The sequence below is a fragment of the Sebastes umbrosus genome, chromosome 13, assembly GCF_015220745.1.
Source record: "Sebastes umbrosus isolate fSebUmb1 chromosome 13, fSebUmb1.pri, whole genome shotgun sequence".
Taxonomy (NCBI): domain Eukaryota; kingdom Metazoa; phylum Chordata; class Actinopteri; order Perciformes; family Sebastidae; genus Sebastes; species Sebastes umbrosus.
Window position 1 is genome coordinate 9,040,200 of NC_051281.1, and position 25,317 is coordinate 9,065,516.

At 40.5% G+C, this 25,317-nt stretch overlaps 1 protein-coding gene across 10 annotated transcripts in view; it reads right to left on the bottom strand.

Moving 5' to 3' along the window:
* stxbp5l (syntaxin binding protein 5-like) overlaps nucleotides 1-25,317 on the bottom strand; it is a 169,959-nt gene that overhangs the window by 68,616 nt on the left and 76,026 nt on the right. For all 10 annotated transcript variants that reach the window (XM_037788943.1, XM_037788952.1, XM_037788950.1 and 7 more), the window contains exons 5-7: nucleotides 13,282-13,416; nucleotides 2,935-2,998; nucleotides 72-155 (exon numbers count right to left, since the gene is read on the bottom strand). In XM_037788943.1, coding sequence (XP_037644871.1) covers nucleotides 72-155; nucleotides 2,935-2,998; nucleotides 13,282-13,416 — 283 coding nt within the window. The remainder of the gene's footprint in view (nucleotides 1-71; nucleotides 156-2,934; nucleotides 2,999-13,281; nucleotides 13,417-25,317) is intronic.

Here is a 25,317-nt window from a genome sequence, read left to right on the forward strand (position 1 = left end):
CTGTTCCATCTGACAGCGTTTTTGCTTCAGTTGTTAAGTTTCTTGATGCAGGAGTGCAATGTGGAGCTCACCTCATCGTAGTAGATTCTGAAGTCGGCCTTCTTGCCTCGGAGGTCCCATTGTATGATCGTCCCGCTCTCAAACCCTATAAGCAGCTGTGGAGGGGGAGTGACAAGGAATGGACAATAAGGAAGTGATGACAGATATTTTCCAGCACAGCCTACACCAACAGTACCAACGTAACTGACATAACTGCACTCTTTGCTGTAATGAAGGGAAGCCTTCATTCTTTAGTTCTCTTCGGGCGTTTTCATAGGCCATAGCCCCTTTGGCTTGTACGAATCAGAGAGAAATTGATACCTTTGGTTTGTTTTCTAGTCAGTCTGGTTCGGTTTCACAGTGCACAAATTAAAGCGGACCAAATAAAAGAATTAAGTTGATGAGGGCGTGTACGAAGGAACAAATTTATCTTTTTCTTCTTGAGAGCTGCCACTTTCTTCGAAATATTGCTTTCAAAGTTTTTTCACTTTGACTCGGCACTGATCAACTCTGCACACAAATCCCTTCTCCTCCAGTTTATCTCAAATGACTCATTATTTTTGTGGACTTTATTTATAATATTCTGTATGCTCTCTTCAGCCCAGATGTCAAGCAAAACATCGGACTTCTGCAGAACTCCGGGTCCGTCCTCTCCCACTCATGTTAACCTGTTGTTTACCTGTGTTGATCTCAACAAATGCCCACGCAGGCATCCTGCGTTTTGCTTTGATCGGAAACTGTCCGAGACCACCTCTTGCAAGCGGTCTGGGACGAGTTGTTTTGGTCCACATCCGAGTACCATTACTGCGTTCACAACTGCCCAAACAAACTGCACCAAAGTACGATTAAAACAGACTAAATCTTGCCTTGTGAAAGCGTGCTTATTCAGATGGCAAAGATTCACAGCTTGTCTGCTTGTGAGTTTTGTGATTAGTGGAGATTGGGAGGCATGATTTCTGAGCAATTATTTACTTCACCACCTGTATGGGTTTGTTTTCTGCCTGTGATTTACAGAGCATGTAGCAGGAGATGTCAAAGGAGTTGCAGAGGTAAGACTTGGGAGGCTAAACAAGGTCAATTCATAAAACTACGTCCTGCTATATTGATGCTGTCTACTCTTGCAAATCTAACTACCATTATGCACAAAGTGGAGCAATGACTTATCGGATTGCCAATCCACCTTTAAGGTTTCAGATATGCTGGCATCTCTATTTCATTTTAGATTTAAACAGCTGACACATGTAGATTTATTGAATTTATACAGTACACATGCACAAAAGTACATAGATTATGCAAAACACTTTCATTAACACACACACACACACAATCCCCTGCCCATGCCTTCTCACCCACATTAGTGACATACTTCTACATAATACACTGTGGAAGAAAACATGCATCCATGAACACGCAGCTCCCACATGCACTTACAATAAAAACAACCTCACAAACACACCCACACACTACAACACCATTACACACACACACACACAGGATAAGAGGTGAGAGCAAAGTCGACCCAATCTGATCTCAGATCAGAGGAGATGGGGAGTGATGCTGGAGGAGTACAGGCTTTAAGAGAGAGAGAGAAGAAAACAGCTCTCCCGCTGAGTGGGAAGACTGTGACATCTCAAATCGGAAGACGGGAAGTAGAGGGCAAGTGAGGTGGCTGTGAACTGCCTCTCATAAATCTTGCAACCCTAAAGCTTTACATTAGTAACACCGACAGTCATGTTCACACCAAGACGACCTGTCAACAAATGCACGCGCGTACATATCCTCAAAGGTATGTGGATGCAGAGCTACTTTGACATGCAAAGAATAAATCTGCAATGTCTTCATATTTAAACGGTAAACAGCTATTGGCTGCAAAAAGCATTTGTGTAATCATGATGTGATCTTGTGGTGCACTTGCAGTTAGAAGCATAAGAAACAAGCTAATTTTCTCATAATTACTAATGCCTGCATTAAGTTTAGGTGAGCCATTTCCAGGTTCCTGGTATTGTGAATGCTGACTCATAATGTCTTTTCAGAGGGAAAAGACCATTAAGCAATTTTTGGGATGGAAATATATCTGAAAAAAAAACAAAATTGTACAGTTTATTGTGGAGCATGGGTGTCTCTAATTCATTTTCTTAGCATTAAGGTCTATTTGCTGCCAGACTTACTTTCTTATTCATAATTAGGAGGCTGGTACTGTAGGCTATTTACTTATCACAACATGGAGAGGAAATTAAGCACAAATGCAAAAGCTTTGAGAAATATAACCACACCTGTCCCCTCTCTCTGCATCCTGGCTACGGCAACCTAAAGGTGAAGTTCCTACTTTTTACATTAATACCTCAAAGTTTGCTGTTTTTTTTGTCACTTGCAGCACACTTTGTCTTTCCTTGCAGTGAATGATGGCAGTGTGCGACAGCGGCTGTACCCTTTTGTCTCGTTTTTATGTCTTCACAGCTTGTCAAGTCTGGTTTCACACAGAGGCAGCGAAATCCATTGGGGAAAATCAATGACCTCTCTTTTACAGCAACCTCCACCTACCACTTTTCCAACCAATTTGACTGCAGCAGCAGCTTGACCCCAAAAAACTCTGCTCTCCTCAAAGGATATTACCAACATGGGTATAGAACATGGATATTGTATAGATAATGGCTCTCTTTCTGTTAGCCAGAGTGAGAGGTGACTCATTAGACAGAAAAGATAGAAAGAAAGAGAGAATGAAAGACACAGAAAAAGGAACAGAGGGGAGGCCGGAGGACAGATATGCGACAGAGAAAAGAAGGCAGAGATTTAACTAGAGGCAGAGAAGTGGGGAGAAAGGAGAGATTTTGGTGACATTGGTCCGAGAGGAGAACCAGGAGGTGTTTCTGGTGTTTCTTTTATCTGCCTACTCACCTTGCCTTCATCCTTTGGGCTGTCACTCAAATGAACCACAGGTCCTGGATGAGTTTTAGTACATCTGTGATGAGAGGGAAACATGAGAGAGCGGTGAAAAAGACAGCAGCAGTAACGCAGTGACACAATAGTGTAAGAAGACAGAGGGTAAAGGGTTTTACTTTAATATACAAGTCATAATTGGCTGTTAAGGCCATATGCTAATTACACTAACACCACCGCTATGTAATTATGTCGTATGTAAATGCATCTTTATCTATAAATTCTGTCTAACTATGTATCCAGCTAACTCGCTGCTAAGAAGTGTGACATTTATAGGCACCATATAGAAGAAACTACACTACAACTACATCACTACACTACAGTGATGACATGAATACGGATTACATCTGTGTTTTTTCTCAATACATTTTGACTTTTGGACTTCGGACTGAGACAATTACAGAGACGAGGAGCGCCGCCTCGCCAGTGTGTGTCTGTGTTTGAGAGAGACAGAGAAGGGAAAGAGAAGGTGGACTGAACGCAGTGTTTCGGTGAGGTATTAATAAGAATGTGAATGTCAACGTAATGAATGAAGCTTTAAATTATTCAGTAGGCTACAGCCCTACGAGCCAAAAAACACTATTTTGAATTTGACAAAAGTGGAATTCAGACCGACCAGGATATTATTTTATTTTTTAGACCACATCTTCATTTAAAACCAGTTCGTTTTTTGTTCTATGTAGCCGGAATCCTGTAATATTAACGGCCATATTGACTATATAAAAAAAAGTCTAGCGATTTACAGGACAGCATACCTTTTTCTTTTCTTTGAAATATCTGTGTGGCACATTAGGACATTAGGCTACACGCGGGGATCATTAAGAGCTGCACAAAGAGCTCCACTCCTTTTCGCCCTTGAAACCCAGCAAGAACCCCCTTCTGTTTTATATTATGTAAAGTCAATCCTAATCCGCTTACTCAAGACCAGGGAATGAAATTAACACCCGCCACCTGCAAATACAGGGCAAATACTGTGTGTTGCATGTAAGAATTTCAGGTCACCTGCCTCCATGCATGGCACATATGTTTTCTTTATATTAAGAAATACTATTTTTAAAAAGCAATTCCTAAATTAAAAATAGTCAGGGATTAAGGTTATATGATATATTCCATATTTCTACTGTCTGGTACCACTGACTGTGTTTACAATTCTAAATCGTTCTACATTTCAGAGCCTGCTCAACACCTAAACATTACCACCATGTCAAGGTTACAACCTGTTCTAGCTTTGACTGCCATATTATCCTGACCAAGAGGAAAACATAGCACGTTGCTGGATTTGATTTTTCACCGACAAAATCAACCAAGACGATGAATATTTTGTTAAACTCAGAGAGCCACATCGTCTGTCAATATTGGGACAAAGACAAGTTAAACACAGAAAAGAAGGGGATGTCACGGGTTAGTGATGAGATGTTCTCCCAACCAACAAGCTGTAAAATGAAGTGCATTGCCATCGTCCACTGCATATTAGCGCTGTACAATTAATCAAATATTAATTATGATCATGAGTTTGGCTTCCCACAATTAAATGAACATGATCGACTGCGATATTGACATTTAAAATGCTTCGCTCATAGAAAACTCAGCTGCATATCAAATCAGGCGCTTTCTAAACTAACAGCCAGCTACCAGGGGGCAATTGAGATGTTTTGGAGCTACTTTTGGGGCGCTGTCATGCCGCTGTACAGCGTCGGCGCTGCGGTCGCCTGTGAAAAACTTTCCAGAATGTTGCGGCTGCAGTCCAGTCCAGTAAAAGAGTATAAATATACTATATAATACTTGTTTTGCTCATCTGCTCTCTGTTGTAATACAAATATTTTGTCCCTAAAATCAATGAATAATCATGATAAATAATTGTGATCTCATATTGATCAAAAATAATCATGATTTGGCCAGAATTGTGCAGCCCTACTGCATATCAGAGCCCAACAAGAGACACTTGGTCACCGGTGAACTTCCCTGTAGCAGCCACAATCATGACGCTTAGCCAACCCGGTATCACGCCACAGCGTGTAACTATCCTCCAGAGAATAGCGTGTCAGTGTCACGTTTTGCCTCGCCGAGGCGTAAATATTGCACGCGTATGAAGGTGCAGTACCAGCAGGAGGCAAGGAAGTGTGATTGACACGTTCAGATGGGCCCGTTCAGTTATTGCTGCTGCTGGTAGCCGATAAAAACACAAAACCACAGCAAGCTCTCAATACAATTCATTCTATTCAGCAGTTAAAGTAGTAATAAGCCAAGATATCAACCAACCATTCGCAATACACAACACCTGTCCAATCAGTGAAGTGCCACAATGGGTGAATGCCAAGAGCTAATCTTGCGACAGCAGCCATCCAGAACAAATAATACAGTAAGCTGAAATACAATTTCTGATATAACACGCATATGCACTTTTGACCCTGGACCTTTTTGTTGTACAACAAAGCCCCCAGCACACACACACACATACGGACAAACCGCGCCATGCATGACACCAACTTCTTTTTGAGTTTATTAGTATAAAAACAAGTTGTTAATGTGTTTGAGAGGAAAGGTTCAAAGCAGTTATTGAATTTTGGGCTGTGACTGTGGGCCAAGGTTCGCTATTGTATGTGGAAGGCCATTTCCTTTGACTGAAGAAAGCCCTCACACTGTGCAGAGAAATATGTGAGCTGAGGAGAGTTTCCTGCCTGACTTAGTGACTCCTGATAAAGTTTGGCTTTCAGCTGACAAGGCTGGCCTTTGAAATGCTCACAAAGCAAAAATGTTTTCAGCAAAAAATATTAATTAATACACTGATGAACAGTGTTTGCCAATGTTTGGTACAGCAATATATTCTCAGACGCTGTGAGGTTATATTGCTGAACATAACTCTTACATCTCTTAAAGATGGGGATTGGTTCTGTTCAAGAAAATACTAATTGACATCACTGATTGTATTTCTAATGAGAGATTGCTCCACTATAATACTGTATAATACTGTATAACACTTTGCTGAAGTGCTGTGGTTTCAGGGCAGAAAGCCAGTCTAAAAGCTTTCAATAAAGGCAATGGTGTCCCTGTGCTTGTTAGGCAATGACGTTTCCAGATCATCTTGAGGACGGTGCCAAAAAACACCAACTGCAAAGAAACTCTGCCTCAGAGGATCTGGAGTGGAAATAAGGTTGTCTTTTGTCCAGTGCATGCTGGAAAAGGCTCCAGTCTTGATGAACAGGTACAACACTAGAATGAACAGCTTACTGTATGAGGCAGAAAATGAACGAAATAGAGAGTTGAGAACAAAGACGCAAATCGATTATGCTTTAAAGACCTTCCGAAGACGGTGACACGGAAAGAGAAAATCAGGAATGTCTTTCATCGCAGTCATCCGGAGATTGACTAACCAAGGCTGTTGAGATCACAAACACAAATGCAAAGACACCTTGAGCTCCGGCAGGACCAGCGGAGCCATGGCAACACCATCACCGTTAGAAAAGAGTAAATAATCAACACGACGGATGAAAAGGAGGGAGGCAGGGCAGGAAATAACAAGTCAGCTGCGGGGACATGAAGGACATGAAATGTTTGAATCTATCAGAGAGGTAAACTGAAATGTCAAATGAAATATCTGAGCGATGGCCAAACGCACAAAAAGTATGATGCGGTTGTATATCCATTTACTCTTCTGTGCTTTGTCCTTTCCCCTTTTGGTCCAACAGTCTGTACCTACTGGAGAGTCAAATATGAAATAGTCTGTCATCGTATCCTCATACAACGGTTTGAATGGTACCTTACGAAAAAGTTAATCCTCATTTTTCGTGCGTTTTCCTACGAATGTCCAGAAACACGTCTCAATTTCCGCACGTTGCATGCATATAGTCTTTTCAAAATAACTTCTGCCTTCACAATAAACTAGTACTGACTACTTAGGTTTAGGAAAGATTGTAGTTTGGGTTAAAATGACTACAGAATTGGCGTAATATAAGTACGGAAGTTACGTGATGCGATATTATCAGCCCTAATAGTCACAACGCTTCAACTCATGGTATTTTTCAATACTGTACGGACTTGCCAGCTAATTACACAAATAAATTAGCTGACATACATTGGTTAAGACATTTTCTGACCTTGCTGTCTCAGTTTACGAAGTTGGTGTGAATTCATCCAATTGTTGGAGTTGTTGATGGTGAGTTCTAGCTATTTAACTGTTTTCTAACATTTAGGTTTCAAGACAGTGAGCTGCATCCCAATTAGAGGCCTCTTCTTTGGTTTAGAAAGATTCCTCAACATCTATTCAGCTCAAAGTCTACCCTCAACAAGCTTCTCCTTTGAGCATTTTTCTCTAATGCTGTCCTCTGTTGCAAGAACGTCATATTTTAATTTTTTATTTTGTGTGTAATCCTAAAATATAGCTTCATATTCGTATTCATGTTTTCCTTTGGTAGAACAGTCAACAATATACCACTACAGAGCACTACAAGATGAGGTTCCCCTCCTTCATTTTCCATCCTTTTCCAGACCTAATCTCTAATATACATTCATCAAAAGAGAATTTCATTCCCTCCTCTTTCGGACTCAATGAATCACAAAATGTATTTTGACGATTGGCAGCACATCACGCTTACAAGACATAGTTCCTGAAGAGACAGAGAGAGAGAAAAAAAACGATTGTGCCTCTTAGCTTTGTCTGGTGTTTGTGTTCTGTAGAGCACCTAAAAGTATGAACTGATTATCTGATAAATCACAACATTAACTATGGCAGGTGTTTCATATAGTCCACATCAGTTAACACAAATAAATTGGGTCTATTATCCACCATCCAAGTATGAAAGTGGATAGTAAATAACATTGCTGCATTATGTGGAGTCTAGTCTATCAGAGGGGTGACGTTATTGTCATTATCTCCCTGCGTTTGTTTTTTTTTATCACTCTTTTCTCCCCCTGATGTACGATAGAAACAGACTAATTCCTCCAAACAGGTTTTCTGGGTAGTGATTACTAATATGGTTATTATCCCTGCCTCCCCATGGACCTTGAATGTCCCCAAAACACAATTAGAGGCACAGGTATTCATTTTCCAAAAGAAAAGGAGACTATGAGATCTGATAATGGACTAAATATCAATAAGAATTCAGGTTACGCTTAAGATGAGCCTTGAATAAGTCTTAAATTACCCTCTTACAGGGTTTAGAAACACTGAAAACCTTTCTTCAAGGTGTTAAGTTTTCTCCAGCCTGAGGACGTGACATTGAGACAGGTAACTGTGGTTTTCATGACTTTGTCTCCATAGTGACTTCAACTCTGCCGGCCACATCGGTCAAGCCCTTAAACCTAAACGGCACAGGCTGGTGAATATGGGGGTTGTCCCTCATATAGTGGGAACCATTCACAGCTTCTACAGTTGGGCTTTCACTCTATTTGTTGGGTTAATTTACATTTAATGTGATGTTATGTTTCCTTTTTATGTTGATAACACCAGCAAAGCGTAAAACCAGGCAACATTCGAATGTTTTTGGAATTCGCAAATTAGTGTTATATTTTTAGGAGACAGTGCTTCTGTTGCCATATCTTTCTGTTCCCACGTATTTCTGGAGCATGTCCTTTGCATTTTAAGACTTGCTTGTTCCTTTTACAAAAATAAATTGAGGGACTGGGAGGACGCTGAAAGCTCATTGCTTATTTTACAATCTTAATAACAGAAACGGCCAAACATGCCAATGTTGATTACAGCTGACATGATGCCAGGCGTAAACAAAATCCTGCTCATCACAGGGATCTATGAACTGAAGCAGAGCGTGTACTGCGTTTCTCCGTGCATATCATTTCTTTCGCATCTCATTTTCGAATGAATTTCCTGAAGATGAAATTATGTATTAAATATGTTGCAACCCCATTTGAATTTCAATGAGAGCCCGGCCCTCTTGTTTGGGCCCCAGTTGAATCGTTGCTATAACAGATTATTTTCAAGAGAGCACACTTTGGCTTGTATTTACACAAACAAACACCGTGAGAACACAAATGCACACACACAAGTGTAAACACATCACAAGTGTGACTCACTCTGATGTTTGTACACGGTGGAAAAGAGTAGATGAGTTCTCCTTTGCTCGCTCGACGTTCCACCGCAGGAACAACAGAAAGTCCCCCCTCATGCCTATATTCATGTCCCCAGCCAAACTATGAAACTCCCCCGTCGCTTTGTGTGTTGATGAGAGAAGATTTATTCTCTGCTAGTTCAACTTCCCGTGAACTCCACTTCAGAAAGGTGCGGAGTGCTGACGGTTAGGAAATAGAGAATAAATTATGCTAAAGTAGAGTGTAGAGAAACCTATTGTGGAGATGGTTGTGTGCTCTACGCACTTTAATCAGAACAGCATTACTACCCATATTCTTCCATTTGCTTATATGTGCATCACGCCATCTCTATCTGATTATGTAGAATCCAAAAGGTATTTTATTTTCTCAATGCATGTCTGCCTGTCCTTTCTGAACATATCAGTGGTGGCTGGTGGCTCAAAAAAATTGGGGAGGACCTGAGGAAAACCATCCCACGGTGTTATTTTACACTAGTTGGCTACTTATTTCTACTTTCTTTCTTTATTAAACAAAAGAACATTATTTAGCCTTTTGCTTTGTCGAATTAGAAAGTGGTTTCCTATATTGCTCAACATCCGCCAACATATCCCCCTCCAACGAGGGCTGACGCAGCACCCAACTGCTCAGGCCTGTCTCTCTCTGACTGGACACAGCTAATGAATGTTTACAATTGTAAAGAGGTGGAATAAAAAACAATCTGAACACCTTACAAGCAAAGATACAACGTAAACTATACTGTTGATATTCTACTGACTTTTCTCGATAGTCACAATAATAAGTATCCTGGGTTTCTTTGTAGCTCTAAGAACATAGAACTAGGTGTTAACAGGGAGTTGAACTTCTTGCTGTGTGAAGACAGACAAGAGCAGGACGTGTAGCATCGTGCGTACCCCAGGGGTTCCCCCAGGAAACTGGTTAGTGGAGGTGGGAGGACAAAAAAGACAAAAATTGGTAAATGGTACTGTAGTTAAATAACGCCTTTCTACCTTACCGGTTTACAATTTGCCTCTCATTCACACACATATTCATACACCGATGGTGGTGGAGCTGCCATTTAAGGTGCTGGCCTGCCCATTGGGAGCAACTTGTCAATTCATCTGTTAATTACCAGGAAACTAATGTACAATGGGACTGATCAATCATTGTCACTTGAATCAGGCAGATTGCTATACGCATCTCATCTTGGAATCAATTTAGTTACTAGATGAAGGTTTGAATTAATAAATTAAGTGTGTGGTCTTTGCTGTAAGATATAGAGCCCCTTGGCTCCTTTCCAATTAAGTTTAATGTTATATTTCATAAATGTGTAATAGTATTTTATGAGGTGAGGGGAGGCACTCACTGTGGGAAATCATTTTACTGTAGAATTATGTGGGGTAAAGTATTATTTGTTCATCCAGTAATTACTTATTTACACATCAAAACAATTTTATTTCATGCACTTTAAGACTGAAGAAAGTTCTGATATGTGATGTGCAAAAAAAAGAGGAAATTTGAAACTGTTGACTCTGTGGTGAGAAATCAACAAACCAAATATCCTGTTAAAATCCCATCCACTGTCTCAGCCTCGGAGACTTTAGCGATGATTGGCAGACAGCCCTCCCACACATACACATCGGTGTTATGACTGCTCACTATAGTTTGGGCTGTCACAAGGCAACACGATGGCCTGGTACGAGAGTGACTTGTGACTGACACTGCAGCAGGGGACTTGTCAGGGTAACACCAGAAGAACGGCGCGTAGGTGGGTGAAACCAAGAGAAACAAACGGGCATACAATGCAACTGAGCGCCATTTGTGGACTTTATGGCACTTGAAGTTGTCAATCTGCAGCATATGTCAGCATCACAGTCAACACACGCAACACACAAAAGTACACGTCAACAAATTAATAAAGGCTTCTGTTGACTGATAAGTAATATTACGCCCAAACGTGAGGCGTTATATAACATTGTGAATGCTTACTGCCAACTGGGAACGTTATCACAATGGAAGGATCAAGGCTGTTGATGCAATCTTTTTCTTCATAGTCACCTTATGACGCACTGTGAAATGTATTCATCTTAACAGCTCATTCATGTGTTTTCTTAAAACTATAGGGAAGTTGATTCATTATCAAGTTTGTTTCATTGTTTTTAATATACATATCATATAAAATACAATGACCATCGTTTAGCCTGACAGGGAAAGTCCAAATAGCTCAGTTTGCTATAGCAACAGCACCAAGTTATGAAGTTCAACACTGAGCAAGGTTCAATCTAACAAGTAACAGCTAGGTCAATCTTGTAACAGGAGAGACTTCAGGGATTATGTCCAAAGTATACTGGAGCCCACGGATGTAAGGCAACAAACTTTATTACAAGACTAACGTCTCAATGCCAAGTGCGTCAGAGTCAAACAGATCAGAGGCTCATATTCTCTTAAAGGTCCCATATCGTGCTCATTTTCAGGTTCATACTTGTATTTTGTGTTTCTACCAGAACATGTTTACATGATGTAATGTTCAAAAAAAATTTATTTTCCTCATACGGTCTGCCTGAATATGCCTGTATTTACCCTCTGTCTGAAACGCTCCATTTTAGTGCATTTCAACAGAATTTCAATGGAATTGCGTTGCCAAGCAACAGCTTGGGTCCATGTTTACTTCCTATCCGATAATGTCATTCACATACACTGCAACTGGAAATAAACTGGGATACATTCAGACACATATGTACGTTTAAAACTGTGAAATGGTCTAAATATTGTAGAATTGTGACATCACAAAATTACATAAATCCTGACCACTCGTTTCAAATGCACAGTTTCTGAATACAGGCTGTGTGCATTTCTCCATGGATTGAGCGTTTTTATACTTTCACAGTATTTATACAGCACTTAAACCTGCTTTATAATATAAAAGACATGAAAATGTCACCTTATAGAATATGGGACCTTTAAAAAGAACCTCCCCTGATTAGGAACTGATTCAGCAGAGGCTGGAAAAATGGGCAGGGGACAATAAGCTGCATGAAGGCAGGGTTCCTAATCATACATCATATAATAATAAAAAGAGAAAAGAAAGTAAAGTAAATATATAACACGCTATTTGTGACATTACATCAGTAACCACGTCCATATAATAATATCAAAAATGTACGTAAGAATAATACATAATTTGTATCAAAACAATATAAATAAGTCCATCCAATATTTAAATATCTTAAATACCACTCCACTAATGAGAAGCTACTGCAGCCTAAAATGGGAGAGCGGGCTACATATAGATTATCAACTGATAAAAAGGACATATACAGGGGGATACGTAACATCTCATCCATAGACACTGATAGCACATCCTGTTAAATCAGTATCGAAAGTATAAAGCCAGAGCAAAGCAATATGGCACTGGCAAAGTATACATTAGACCTTATCTCTGAAGTCTCTCCTGTTACAAGACCGCCTTATTCTGAGAGCACCGGAGATGCCTATCATTCTTTGTGAGACGGTTGAAGAGCGTAAAATCCTCTTTCCATAACAGCAAGGTCAGTTTGTTTACTTAAATGTGGCTGAACAACAATGTATGAATACACATGAGGAATGGGCGCACCTTAACATTACGAGCACAAAATCGATTCGCCAACAACCCAATCATTTTGAATACAAGGCATTTATTTCACTGTGTGTGTGTGTTTAGGCTATTTGAAGTGGAGGAAGGGAGGCAGACATGTTATTTTAGCCGTTATTACAAAATACCATCCACATTTTCACCTAAAGCTACAGCTGTAACAATGAAATCCATGTGATTCTCTCATCACTCTCTGATCAATGAAAATTCACAGCTAATTTGGAAAAACTCACCAGTTGTTGAGTTTAAAAATAACACCAACAACTAAACCTAGTCTGACTAGCTGATACATGAATCTGTTGATCAAACATCAAAGGTGACGGCGGGGTAGAGCGGTATTTGTGATGAAACATTTCTCAACACGTGTAAGATTTGAACCATGAAATGAGTTTGACAGGAGTTTAGCTTTCAAAGAGATCACTGCTCTTGAGACATCCGAACCTGCTTGTAATACCAATTAAGTTGTTGACAGGTGTTTTCTTCAAATCTTATTTTAGGGAAAACAATGCATTAGGACTGCGTACAATTTACTGATTGCCCCCCGATATTTAGCTACCATCTGACTGCCTGACCCACTGCCATTCACACCACCAGCATCGTCATGATCACATTGAAAATCATTGCGGACTACTTACAGTTCTATGGCCTTGTTCCACATGATGACGTATCCAGACAAAACGAAGGACTCGATGTTGACGATGTGTGTGTTCCCGCGCTCCGTCCCCACGTATAGCCATTTACTCTGAAAGGGAAGGTGGCAAAACGTGATCCTGGAGAACAAGAAACAGAGGAGGAAAGAGACTGAGAGTTAGAATATGAACAGTCACAAACAAAGGGGTCTATGCTTCAGTTTGTTTCTATCAGTAGATCAGAGTGTTTCTATGCAGTATGATTAAACAGTGTATTCTTGTACTTTTGTACATATACATATTAATCTACAACGGTTACAGTTCACTTCAGGAAATTTTGCACAAATCTGCTTTCAGACAAACCAGGTGCATTTAAAGCTGCCAGTGACTAGGATTAGGAGATTCGTTTTAAGTTATGTAAACAGCAGTGTTTAATACTTGAGATTGGTCTTGTTCTCGAGACCGATCTCCAGATGCTTTTTGAAGGTCTTGTCTCGGAATCGACTGGTCAAGACCACAACTGCAGGGATATCACTAAATTGCCTGTGCATTGTCTGATTTATTTGCTAACATCATTATTGTGATTGCTTATGGAAAACAGAAAAAAGGAAAAATTCACCTCTGCAATGCCTTTTTATTAGTTAATCAAGACATTGTTCATGATACACTTGCTGTGGGACTTGCACTGGTCTGGTCTTGGTCTTGACTCTGTCTCACCCTGCCTTGGTCTTGGTCCTGACTTGACTTGACTTTATTTGGTCTCAACCCCTCAAAGTCTTGGTCTTGTCTCAGTCTTGATAATCTCTGGTCTTGGTCATGACATGGTCTCAGTTTAGGTGGTCTTGACTAAAAAAACTAGTAAACAGTACTTATTTGTGTGCAATATGATGCATTCAACTAAAAATGTACAGCTATTTTAATTCAAAATAGATTGATTCCTTCTAAATTACAAACAAAATGCAACACAGACGCATTTTATTGGGATGAAATGTTCTTGTTTTGCCTATTTCAAAATGTTACAGATCTAAGATATGTCTCAAAGAATCAATTATTGGGCGCAACACACACCAATCAATGAAACAAGCATGTGCTAGGAGGCAGTTATTCAATGAAACAATTGTTGGACTACAGACATAGTGATTAAAACTTCATTCAAGCCATTCAAGTCATCTACTGAGCTGTGATGACGTTAGCATTAACTTTCAACGAGTACAGTACTCTAAATGGCACAGCTGGCGTTCGATGGTAATAACCGCCCTTCATTGAGTTCATCGAAGTCAGACCGTGACTCATTCACGGAAGTCATGGCCTGACTCGTTGTTAATCAAACACTCGACAGGAAAGTCTAAATGTATTTTCCTCCACAATGCAGTGCTTTACGTATAGATATTCTCGCCTACATTCGCTCCTCCTGCCCTTTATGGTGCCACTCCTGCTTCCCTGTTGTCAGAGAACTTTTGCACTCAGCCTGTAAGCTCCCTCTAAGCCGGTATAAATAGTTATTTTAAGAGCCCTTCACAGCAACTGCCAGAAGAGGAAGCCTGAACTTTTTCTCTGTTCTGTTGCATTACATAGTAGCTTGTAGACGTATGCACTTCAGGCTAAACTGGTCCACCATTTCACACACACTCACTACTCCTCTGTTCAAAGCTTTAAATAGTATAATTATTATTCAGCGTTCATACACATTTTGAGCGATGGATTTTCATGACCAAACAGTCTGTGATTTTGAATGAAAAGTAGGTAAAGTAAGTAATAAATAATTCATTGCACATCAAGTTAAAATTTCATGAACTTCTGCTGACCAAAACAACGATTCAAAGCAACATGCAACTAAACACTGAACTAGAAAATATGTATTCAAGGTTCAATTGAAGAGTTTTATCTGATAATAGAGGAACACGGTTCACTGCAGAGAAAATTAATCACCCAGCATTAGTATACAGTATACCTTAGATGACACTAATGGATGACAGGAAATATAGTTTCATTAAAAGAAACAAAAAGCCGTTTGCAAAACAGCAGCTGGACCCTGGTCAATGAACAATTGGCGTCACAACGCTTCAGGCCAGCGGCGATGCCACGGCTACCGGAGCCCACTGAGACAGTCCATTTAATATGTCAATGTCCACTGGATGTGTGAGCAAAGTGGCTCAATCTCTGCTCACATGTGGTTTCGCTATTTTTGGACCAGTCCGGCTTGTGGTTTTGGGCTGTTACTGTCTGAGATGCTTCTTTTTCAAGATCATTTTTCATGTTCCTATCAAAGGCATTTTACAACATTGTACAGATAACGGTAGTGTTACATGAAACAAAAATATCTTCTTGCTCCACTAATATTGCCTCACTGGGTTATTGATAAGCTATTGCATGGGGACCTCCTTCAATAGAGTAAAATCCAGGGGGTTAAAAAGATGCATTTGATAATAACTGAAGCCCCAAAGCAAGAAAGAGTGACTCATAGCGCAAAATGTGTCTGAAGGACGGGTTAGTTTAACAGCTTGCTGTGCAATTGCTCGCGATTCACTCATTGCATTATATTCATTTGGCAGAACTACTTTTGTCCAAAGTGCAATCAAACCACCCTTTTAAACAAATGGCTAAAAGCATGCTCAGGGCTACAGTGCAAGTGGGTTTTGTCAGTGTTTGTTTGTTTTGAAGTGAGATATAAGTAAGTACTAACAAGGGTTGTTAGTCTGAAAAGGAGTTGTTTTTCGCCTGTGGAGAAAGATGGGAAGTGACTCTGGGAACTCATTCCACCACGGAAGTAGTCAGAGTAAGACTCACTACTTCTCAAACGCTTTCAGTTCACATCAGATGTAGTGTTTACATGATAAATCCATAGACTGTATATAAGAAGTGGACGTAGTCACTGTGACGTCACCCATTGGTTTGTGGACTACCATTATGAAGCCTCGAATCTGGCATTTTTGCCATCGCCCTTCTGGTTTTTGGTCTTCGCCATCTTGTTTTTTTGCAACCAGAGGTGATACCAGAGGGTGGAGCTAAGTACAACCGAACGCTGAATAAGACATTTTTAGGCGATCAAAATGTTACTTTCTTGAACTGAAAACACACTGAACACAACACACACACACACACAACTTAAAGGGTTAAAGTTGTAAGACGAAAACACGGACAACTCCCAGACCGGACAACGCTGTGGTAGAGACCTGTCAATCACAAGGTAGCCACGCCCTAAAGCATCCCCTGCCTTATGGTCTATTTGACTCTAAATGGGACCATAATTTACTAAATGAACATCATGCTGTATTGAAGGAGACTTGAAACTAGCGATTGAGACCATAAAGGTAAGGTAATAAATCAAGTGAGAAGCAGGCTAATTTTCTCATAAACTTCTATACAATCAGACTTCTTTTTGCAACCAGAGGAGTCGCCCCCTGCTGGCTATTAGAAAGAATGCAAGTTTAAGGCACTTCTGCATTGGCGTCACTTTTCAGACTCGGAGGTTGGCACATGGATAAATCCATGGCTGCCTCTCCTCTGGTCTAAATACACGATATATTTACAACAGTATTTACAAAACTATGGTAGCCTATTTAATGTCCATCTATAAAAAATACATAGGTTGATTATTACTTTTAGCAAATCAATAAATAACCATGAAGTCCTGTAAGGTATTCATGTGGCATATAACAATAATCACGATGTGATGCAAGGCTGCTTAAACCAATATTGCTCTGGCATTAGCATCTTACATCTTCATAATCACCTTAACCAGGGAAGAAATATCAGCACACACTAAGTCACTCCTGTCCATGCTGAGTACCTCGCAGAGGGGGGAGGGGTCACTGGGCTCTCGCCCTACAGCTACCCACCCAGCAAGAGGCAGAGATTATTAGATAGAAGACAGATGAGATGGCAGACAATTCAATAAGGATTTTAGTGGCTTGGGGAGATGACAATATTCAAACTGGCAGGGGGGGGCAGAAGTGGTATGTGAGCCACAGAGGATTATACAGTCTTTCTCTTTTACAACACGCCAAATTTACATATTTCTTTGTTTGAGGAAGTGACTCACCTTTGTGGATCATTAGGTCTTATTCTTTAACATAAAAAGCAACAGATGAGATCTCTTCACAAACTTGCTTGTAGGTGCAGTGAACATCTAATCATACTAATCATGTATCACTGTGTAAAAATGTTGATAGCTATTCATCTAAATTGTTTTATTTCATGCAACATCTGCGGTAACCCGGTGAGTCATGATATTTTCCAGTGATCAAAAACTTTTTAAATTGGGTTCTCTTTAGAAAAGCCTCTTAGCACTGTAATTGCCTCCGTTATGAGCTGACCAGTTACATAAAATGTCACAGGAAGGGTCAAATAAAAGACATGGGTTTAAGAGGAAACATAAATGAAGGAAATGATTAGAAGATGACATAAAGGGGAAGGAAGTAGTGATGAATACAGATCCAGAGGGCAAAGAGGAGACAGTCGAAGGCGGGGTTTTGACTCCATACAGACGCACCAGGCTCCATCAATGGGCCTTATAAATATCAATCAAAGAGGACAAGAGGAGACGTGGGTTTAGCTGCAAGCTGACTGCGAGACCAGCTGAGGAGCAAATACCCGTAATGAAGTAAAAAGATGTTGAGATTATTTGAATTGGTGACATCATCTAGGGAACTGGCCTCACCATCTCCTCTGCAGGAGACGTGACACAACTGCTTAAGGGACTCTACAAAGTCTCCAGCAAAGAACAGTCATGTTGGATAAGTCAAAATCACAGAAGACGACATTAGCTCAAATGCCGCTTGGTGCCGTGCAAACAACTACAACAAGTGTCCAGTGTTTCATTGTGGTGTCGTGTGTATTTTGTTTGGACTGAAAGCCTTCAAATTCTTTGTGACAACAGCATGACAGTCAGGGAGGAGATATACTGACAGTTATCACAAAACAATTCTCTACACCGTTTCCAGTGATTAATGCGTTATTCTGGGTGAATTCCAGGGGGTGTCAGGGTGCTAATTGTCACATATTCAGTCTAGAGAAACGGAGCTAAATGGCAAGTCACTGCCCGGCCTCTGACGGATGACTCATGATGCCCTTTTTCCTCCTTTCATCTTAGAGCATGATTCACCGCTCTGCCACTGAGAGCGAGTGGTTCAGCTTCCTACCACATCGCACCACGAGACAGGTAGAAATCTATTGAAACAGGTTTTCAACACTTTTGATGCTAAATATTATTCCTAACCTTTACCTCTGCGCGTATGTGTGGGCATGTGATATGTACAGCTGCTAGGCTATGACTCATATATATGAAACCTCAAGTGGACAGTTTCACAGGGACTAGTATGTGGAGATTTCACATAGGATTAGTAGCAAAAATAATAGGATATACTGTGTAATCTGATCAGGAAAAAGTACACCACAAGAAGAACATGAACTTCACTTGGTCAAATATGTCTGGACCGTGTATGGTCAGTCTGTGAATTTGTGGCTAAATTGTTATAGAAATAGTCAGTGTTCATGTCTATAATGTTAAATCCAGTGGTACATGTCCGCCAGGTCTGGCGAGGACGGGCTGCTCCACTCAACTGGCCGTTCAATCGGTGACGTTGAATGCACCTGATTGGTCCCTGGTTTTCTGCTTGCCGTTTCAAACAAGAAACAACATGGCAGCCTGCTCGTAAACTTTCTGTTATTCCGTCTAAACAATCCACCAAAATCTACTTCTGAAAACATTTTAAGCGAGAAATAGGTGATGCCACTGCTGAATCTTGTTTCATTTTAGAACTAGATTGCCCTGTTTGACAGCTTGGTCCAAGTTTCCTGAGCCGGACATGGCGTGCTGGATGGGCTCATTAAAGGATTGTTCCCCGCCTTTTTCATTTTGAAAGAGCAACGGCCAATGAGGAAACTCCAAACCACGGCTGTCCAATTGTGTAACTTCATCACCCAGTCAGTAAGGACGCACCGATACCGATACCGGATCGGATATCAGGCCGATGATGACTCAAATAGCTGGATGAGTATTGGCGACAATGGATCTGATCTATTTAATACAATTTTAGGTTTATATACTATATACATTAGATACTGGAATGTGAATTCCTGTTTAAGTTTTGACCAATCTGTTGCTGCATTAAAAAGGTTTACACTTGAATTGTCATTCCTGATAATTTTGAAGATTTTTCTACCAAGTTGCTGGTGCATGATTTATTATTCACAGTCACTCAGTCAGTGACAGACTTTTGCATTTGTAGGGCTGGCCCATCCAAAAAAGTATACCATAAAAATAACATAAATTAATAAAATAGCCAAAATAACAAAATGATAGACTGTAAATGTCTGTGAGCGTATGTTATTAACGTGTGTAAATGACTACACTGGGTTCAGTCCTGGTTTCTAAAAACACTGACCTAATTTACTCTCTCTACTCTTCTCATCTCATCCTGCAGCCAACAAGAGTGGCTGTAGCTTCAAATTGAGGACACGCTTTGAAATGATTAATAAAACAAGTTTAGCTAACTAATATTATAAACTAGGGCTGTCAACGCTAATGCAATAATAATGCGTTAACACAAATTTGTTTTAACGCCACTAATTTCTTCAACGCACTGACGCAAATTGGGATTTTTAGGTTGTAGTGGGCTCAGTTTTAAAGCTAGAGTGAAGATACTGGCATCATATGAAACAAGAAAACCTAAGGAATCCATTGGTACCAACCATGTCATACTAGCGTGTCGCAAAGGAGGCTAAATAACGCTACGAACTTACATTAACTTTTGACGAGGAAAAACTATCATGGCCATTTTCAAAGGGGTCCCTTGACCTCTGACCTCAAGATATGTCAATGAATGGGTTCTCTGGGTACCCACGAGTCTCCCCTTTACAGACATGCCCACTTTATGATAATCACATGCAGTTTGGGGCAAGTCATAGTCAAGTCAACACACTGACAGCTTCGACATGTTATGATTTGAGCATATTTTTTTATGCTAAATGCAGTACCTGTGAGGGTTTCTGGACAATATTTGTCATTGTTTTGTGTTGTTAATTGATTTCAAATAATAAATATATGCATACTTTTGCATAAAGCAAGCATTTTTGCCCACTCCCATGTTGATAAGAGTATTCAATTTTATATTTTATATCATAGCATTAAAGACTTGACAAATCTTCCTTTAAGATACATTTCGAACAAATACAATTTTTCATTAATTTGCGATTAAATATTATAATTGATTGACAGCCCTATTATATGTTTTATTTGAAGGTGATGTTTTATAAAAAACAATTCTGGGAAGCACTTTTAACTTTAATTTTAAAAAGCAATACAAATAAAAGTTATTATTATTAATAACATTATTATAATTGCTTGTGCCGCCTTCTCTCTCCTTGACAGCATAGCTGACATCAATGATTTGATGATGTCTCATCAATGGTCTCATCAACAGTAGAGGCAACAGTCACTGTCTGAAAGTACCTTTAAGGTTTTAAACTACAAGATTCCTCAGTTTAAAAGTCATTAGAATTTGAATGAGGTTTGACATACATTCCTGTCTATAGTTCTCACACACACTAATGACTTAAACCTTGAGACAGAGACACCAAGTTCTTTACCTAACAACAGTACAACAGACAAACTTCTCTATCCCATTATCCTTCAAGGCTCTGTTGCATTATGAAAGTGCAGCTGGTCGAGTTTTATGTTCATTGTGCTTTTTTATAGCAGGACTCAGATTATTCTGTCCTGGCTAGAAAGCTGTTTGCTCTCCTGTGATGGAAAGTTTCAGTAGAGAGAAATCATGCCCTGTGACTCAGCCAGTTCTTCACTTGTAATAGCAATCATTACATTTACTCATCAAAAGCAACACTTGAATTAACACTATAACCCTGTATTTTTATGAACAAGAACAAAAAAGAAAACTTTAAAAGGAAAATAAAATAAAAATAAAATCAGAAGGCGTTGCGTGCCGACGTAGCGGCTCGGTGCTCTCAGTCATACAGCAGTGTTTCTGATTGCTGCTGGTCAGTGAACGTTACCGAACATAAATTCGATGTATGCCTACAATGAGAATAAAGTGTCTTACTCTTACTTACTGTGCTTCACTTGCTTTTTTAAATGCACATTATATTCCATCACATTCAGTGGGAATGCAGTCATATTCATTAAATGTCCTTCAACTTCTAGTTAGAATGAATAGACTGTTTTTCTTGCAGAAAGACAGAAAATAAAAACAGAAAATATCTCAATCTCTTATCTGTTTTATAAGTTCAACTTAAAAATGAAGCACTTAAACATGTTCACAACGTATATGAAGAGGAATATAGGAATAAATGGGACTTATTAGCGTAAATTTAATGGAATCATTCATTTCATATCGTTTTTTGTGTTTTGCTGTGAATTCATCTTTTCAAATGTACTCCGGTGTGTATGAAGGTTTCTTCACTCGATTTCTGCCAGCATGTCAGAGCTGTCTCACACTCTGGGTAAAAGAGTGTCAGGACGGCTTTTCTTTGAAAAGAAACTGGCTTTAAATCTAATTCAAAATAATCTTCCTTTGTTTAACATATCACATCTTTGAATACTGCTAATACTATTCTCCATTAGTGTTTCACTTTGTGTGTTATCTCTTGTCTGCTCTTATTAAACATACGGAGGTGAACAATGTCACATTATCTCTCTGGTGAATTTTAACACATAACATGCAGCCAAATGAAGGTTATGTATTATAAGTCTTAGTTCTTGCAAGCAGACAAAGCCTTCGCTACAGGGATACTGTATATAGGCTTAACACTATTGCACTATTGTGCCCTGAAACTTACACATTCAGTTGTTGAACTCGCTGAACACCCAGCCAAAGGGCCTTGATATTATAAACTACGTCCGCTTAAGTTGAGCATGTGATGGTTTGACAAAGAAGCAAGTTGGAGCGCTTTAGTGAGAACAAGGGAAGGTACAATGCAAATGTTTTTTATCTGTTTACACAGACTTTGCAGACTTGAACACTGACAACCACTGCCATGACACAGTAGTGCTCCTTAAAAAACACACAAATAGCTTCCTATTTTGCCCTGCGGACAGAAAGAGTGGACCGAGCATGTGTGCTCCTGATAGTTAAACAACTGCAGTGGCCACCTCCAGATTGAACAACCTGTTTCTGAGAATGCTCAGGCAGGACATTTGAGAATATTGCACCATTTGGGACAATCAAAGGCGTTGTTTTTATCAACCGTGTCACTTCTGTGTACGGCCATAAGCCCCAATGGTTTTCCAAACGGAGAAAGAGCCAAGCAATCAGTATCTAGAGGCCATTGTTTTACATTGAAGTGAAATGGTGGAGAGCAGAGATTGAGGGGTCTCTGCTGGGAAAAAGCAAAGAGCCAAGATGTTGCTTAACACCACAGGCTGTTATTTTACAGAAGAGGAGATCGAGTGAGACAGCTGATTGACCGAAAGAAGCAGTTGGCTGAGTGGCACCGAAAAACATGGGGCGGCTGTGGCTCAGGGGTAGAGCGGGTCGTCCGTCAATCAGAAGGTCGGCGGCTCCTCTGATCACATGTTGAGGGGTCCTTAAGCAAGGCACTTAACCCCAAATTGCTCCCGAAAGCTGTGCCATCGGTTTGTGAATGAGTATCTAGATTAGATCCTGATGGGCAGGTTGGCACCTTGAATGGCAGTCTCTGTCATCGGTGTATGAAAGTTTTAATGAATGGGTGAATGCTGAATGTAGTGTAAAGCGCTTTGAGTGGTTGGAAGACTAGAACAGCGCTATATAAGTGCAAGACCATTTACCATTTAAAAGTTAGCTTTAAAGGTGCTAAATACGAGATTGGGAGCATTTCTATTGCCTCAACACGGCTCTCAACATGGCGACGGCTGGGCCGGTGGCTCGTAGCTAACGGTGCTAAAAGTGAAAACAGTGCCAATAATGCTGAAGGAGCAAACAGTGTTGACCTGGGGGGGAACCAGAGGGTGGATGCTACGCTTCGATGACAATGACGTTGGTTGGGGCCGCCATATGAGAGCAGTGCAGAGTGGCAGCCATGAGCTAGCCAGTGGGGGACGCTCACATGTACTAACATGCACTAAAAGCATGTGCGGCCGGCCCGGCGACGTCAACAAAGCGAGGAGAAGCTCGGATTACAACACACACAGAGGGAGAGTGACTTCTTTCTCTGCTCAGGTAGACATTACTCCTCTATATCTTTACATAGCAAATAGTGTGTGATATTATATTAATGCTCTGGATATCAAACAGATCACCTTTAAGGAAGGGGTATGAGGAAGGGGCTTGGAGTTAATGAAATTTGGCCCAGTTGGAGAAAATGTAAGGATCTTTAAACCATGGCTTTCTCAGCTTGAATCACACTACACTGGGCCGTGTCCTCACATAACCAGTCAGGCAGGATTCTGCTGAGGCTATTGTCTTCCCAGTCCAATGAGTACTTATGTACCATTACATTAAATGGTGTCACAGGTGAGGCCTTTGGTTGTCAGGGAAAAGCAACATAACGGCAACAACCTTTCCTCTGACCTCCGGGACCCTTGAGTGGTGTCAGATATGGAAGCACCAGAGAGGCTGTTACAGAGTCGGAAAGCTCCGAGACAGGATCTCACTGCTGCAGGACATCCACATCTGCAAAACCCCAGCAATAAAGTGAACCATGACATGGCTCCTGGCATTACAAACACAGTTGCAGATGTTGTTTTATAATGATAAAATTTAGATTCAACTCATCAACCTTCAAGCCCAGGTCGACTGGGATGCCATTACAATATCTTATTAAAATATTCCACCAGCTCTCTCTGCTGATGCCAGTTTCTAGAGACCATGTGAAAACAGGATTACGTGTCTCAAGGAGTTAGGTGGCTGGCAACATGTCAAAGGAGATGGATTCAGCTGCCTAATAACCACTGAGAAGTCATCTCTCACAGCCTGTGGTGGTGTTATTGGGGGTGGCTCACAAGGCAGAAGGGGTCGCCAGCTGAGACAGGAGAGAGAGCTTCAAGCCAGCCGATCCTCCTTCTCAGGTTTGTCAGACGGGGTGAAAAAGAATCAGAGGCAGGACAGAGGAGCTGGCCTTGTCCTGTCAACACCTTGCTTCACTGTCTTCCAGATTGAACTGATTAAATGTGTCTTCCTGAACGCTGCCGTCGCTGCAGCTGAGAGGTGGTTCAGCAGCCGGTATATGCTGGGTGGTCCGGGATGTGGTGTGAGAAGGGGTCTTTCTGGAGCACAGAGGGCACTGCCTAGTGGCATCAATGATTTATGAAAAGAGCTCTTAAAGTAATACATCTGTTAAATAAGGGATAGATCTTTTGGATCCCTGATTGCAGCTGTTGTTGTGTCAAGGTGCTGAAGATGACTGGATGCAGAATACAGTACTATGGCCATTACTGTGCAGATAGTTGGTGAGGCTTTGGGGAGCTCATCTCTTGTGATGGTATGACCGGTTGCCTGGGGTGCCAGATAGGTCAACGTCAAACAATATTTCATCAGGTTGTGAGTCAATATTTTTATTTCGTCAACCGCACACAGGACTCAAGCATAGAGCATAATAAAAACACTCATGTCTTGAATCCTCAAGAACACATACCCAAAAGCAAAAGAGATGGAATCGGCCAACAAAACATAAAACACCACAACAGATGCATCTCAATTCAAATAAGGTGCATTAATAATTCAACTGCAGGCAAAAAACAACAGAAAAAGACAAAATCCAGTCCGTATTTCCCACTTACTGTAGATAAATCCCCAAAATAAAGTAAAATTCAGTTTCCCTTCACAATAAGTGGGGCGGTAGTAGCTAAATCCATAGGGACTTGGTTTGGGAACCGGAGGGCTGCCAGTTCAAGTCCCCGCATGGACCAAGTACTGAGTGTGAACCCCCTCGCTCTGACATCTCTCCATATATATATATATATGTATGTATATAGGTCCTGTTTGTGCATGTGTGTATTTCGGGCCTGTGTATGTTCTATGTAAAATAACAGAGTGTAAAAATTTAAATTCCCCTCGGGGATTAATAAAGAGCCTTTCTTCTTCTTCTTCTAAGTTGAAGTCAGTT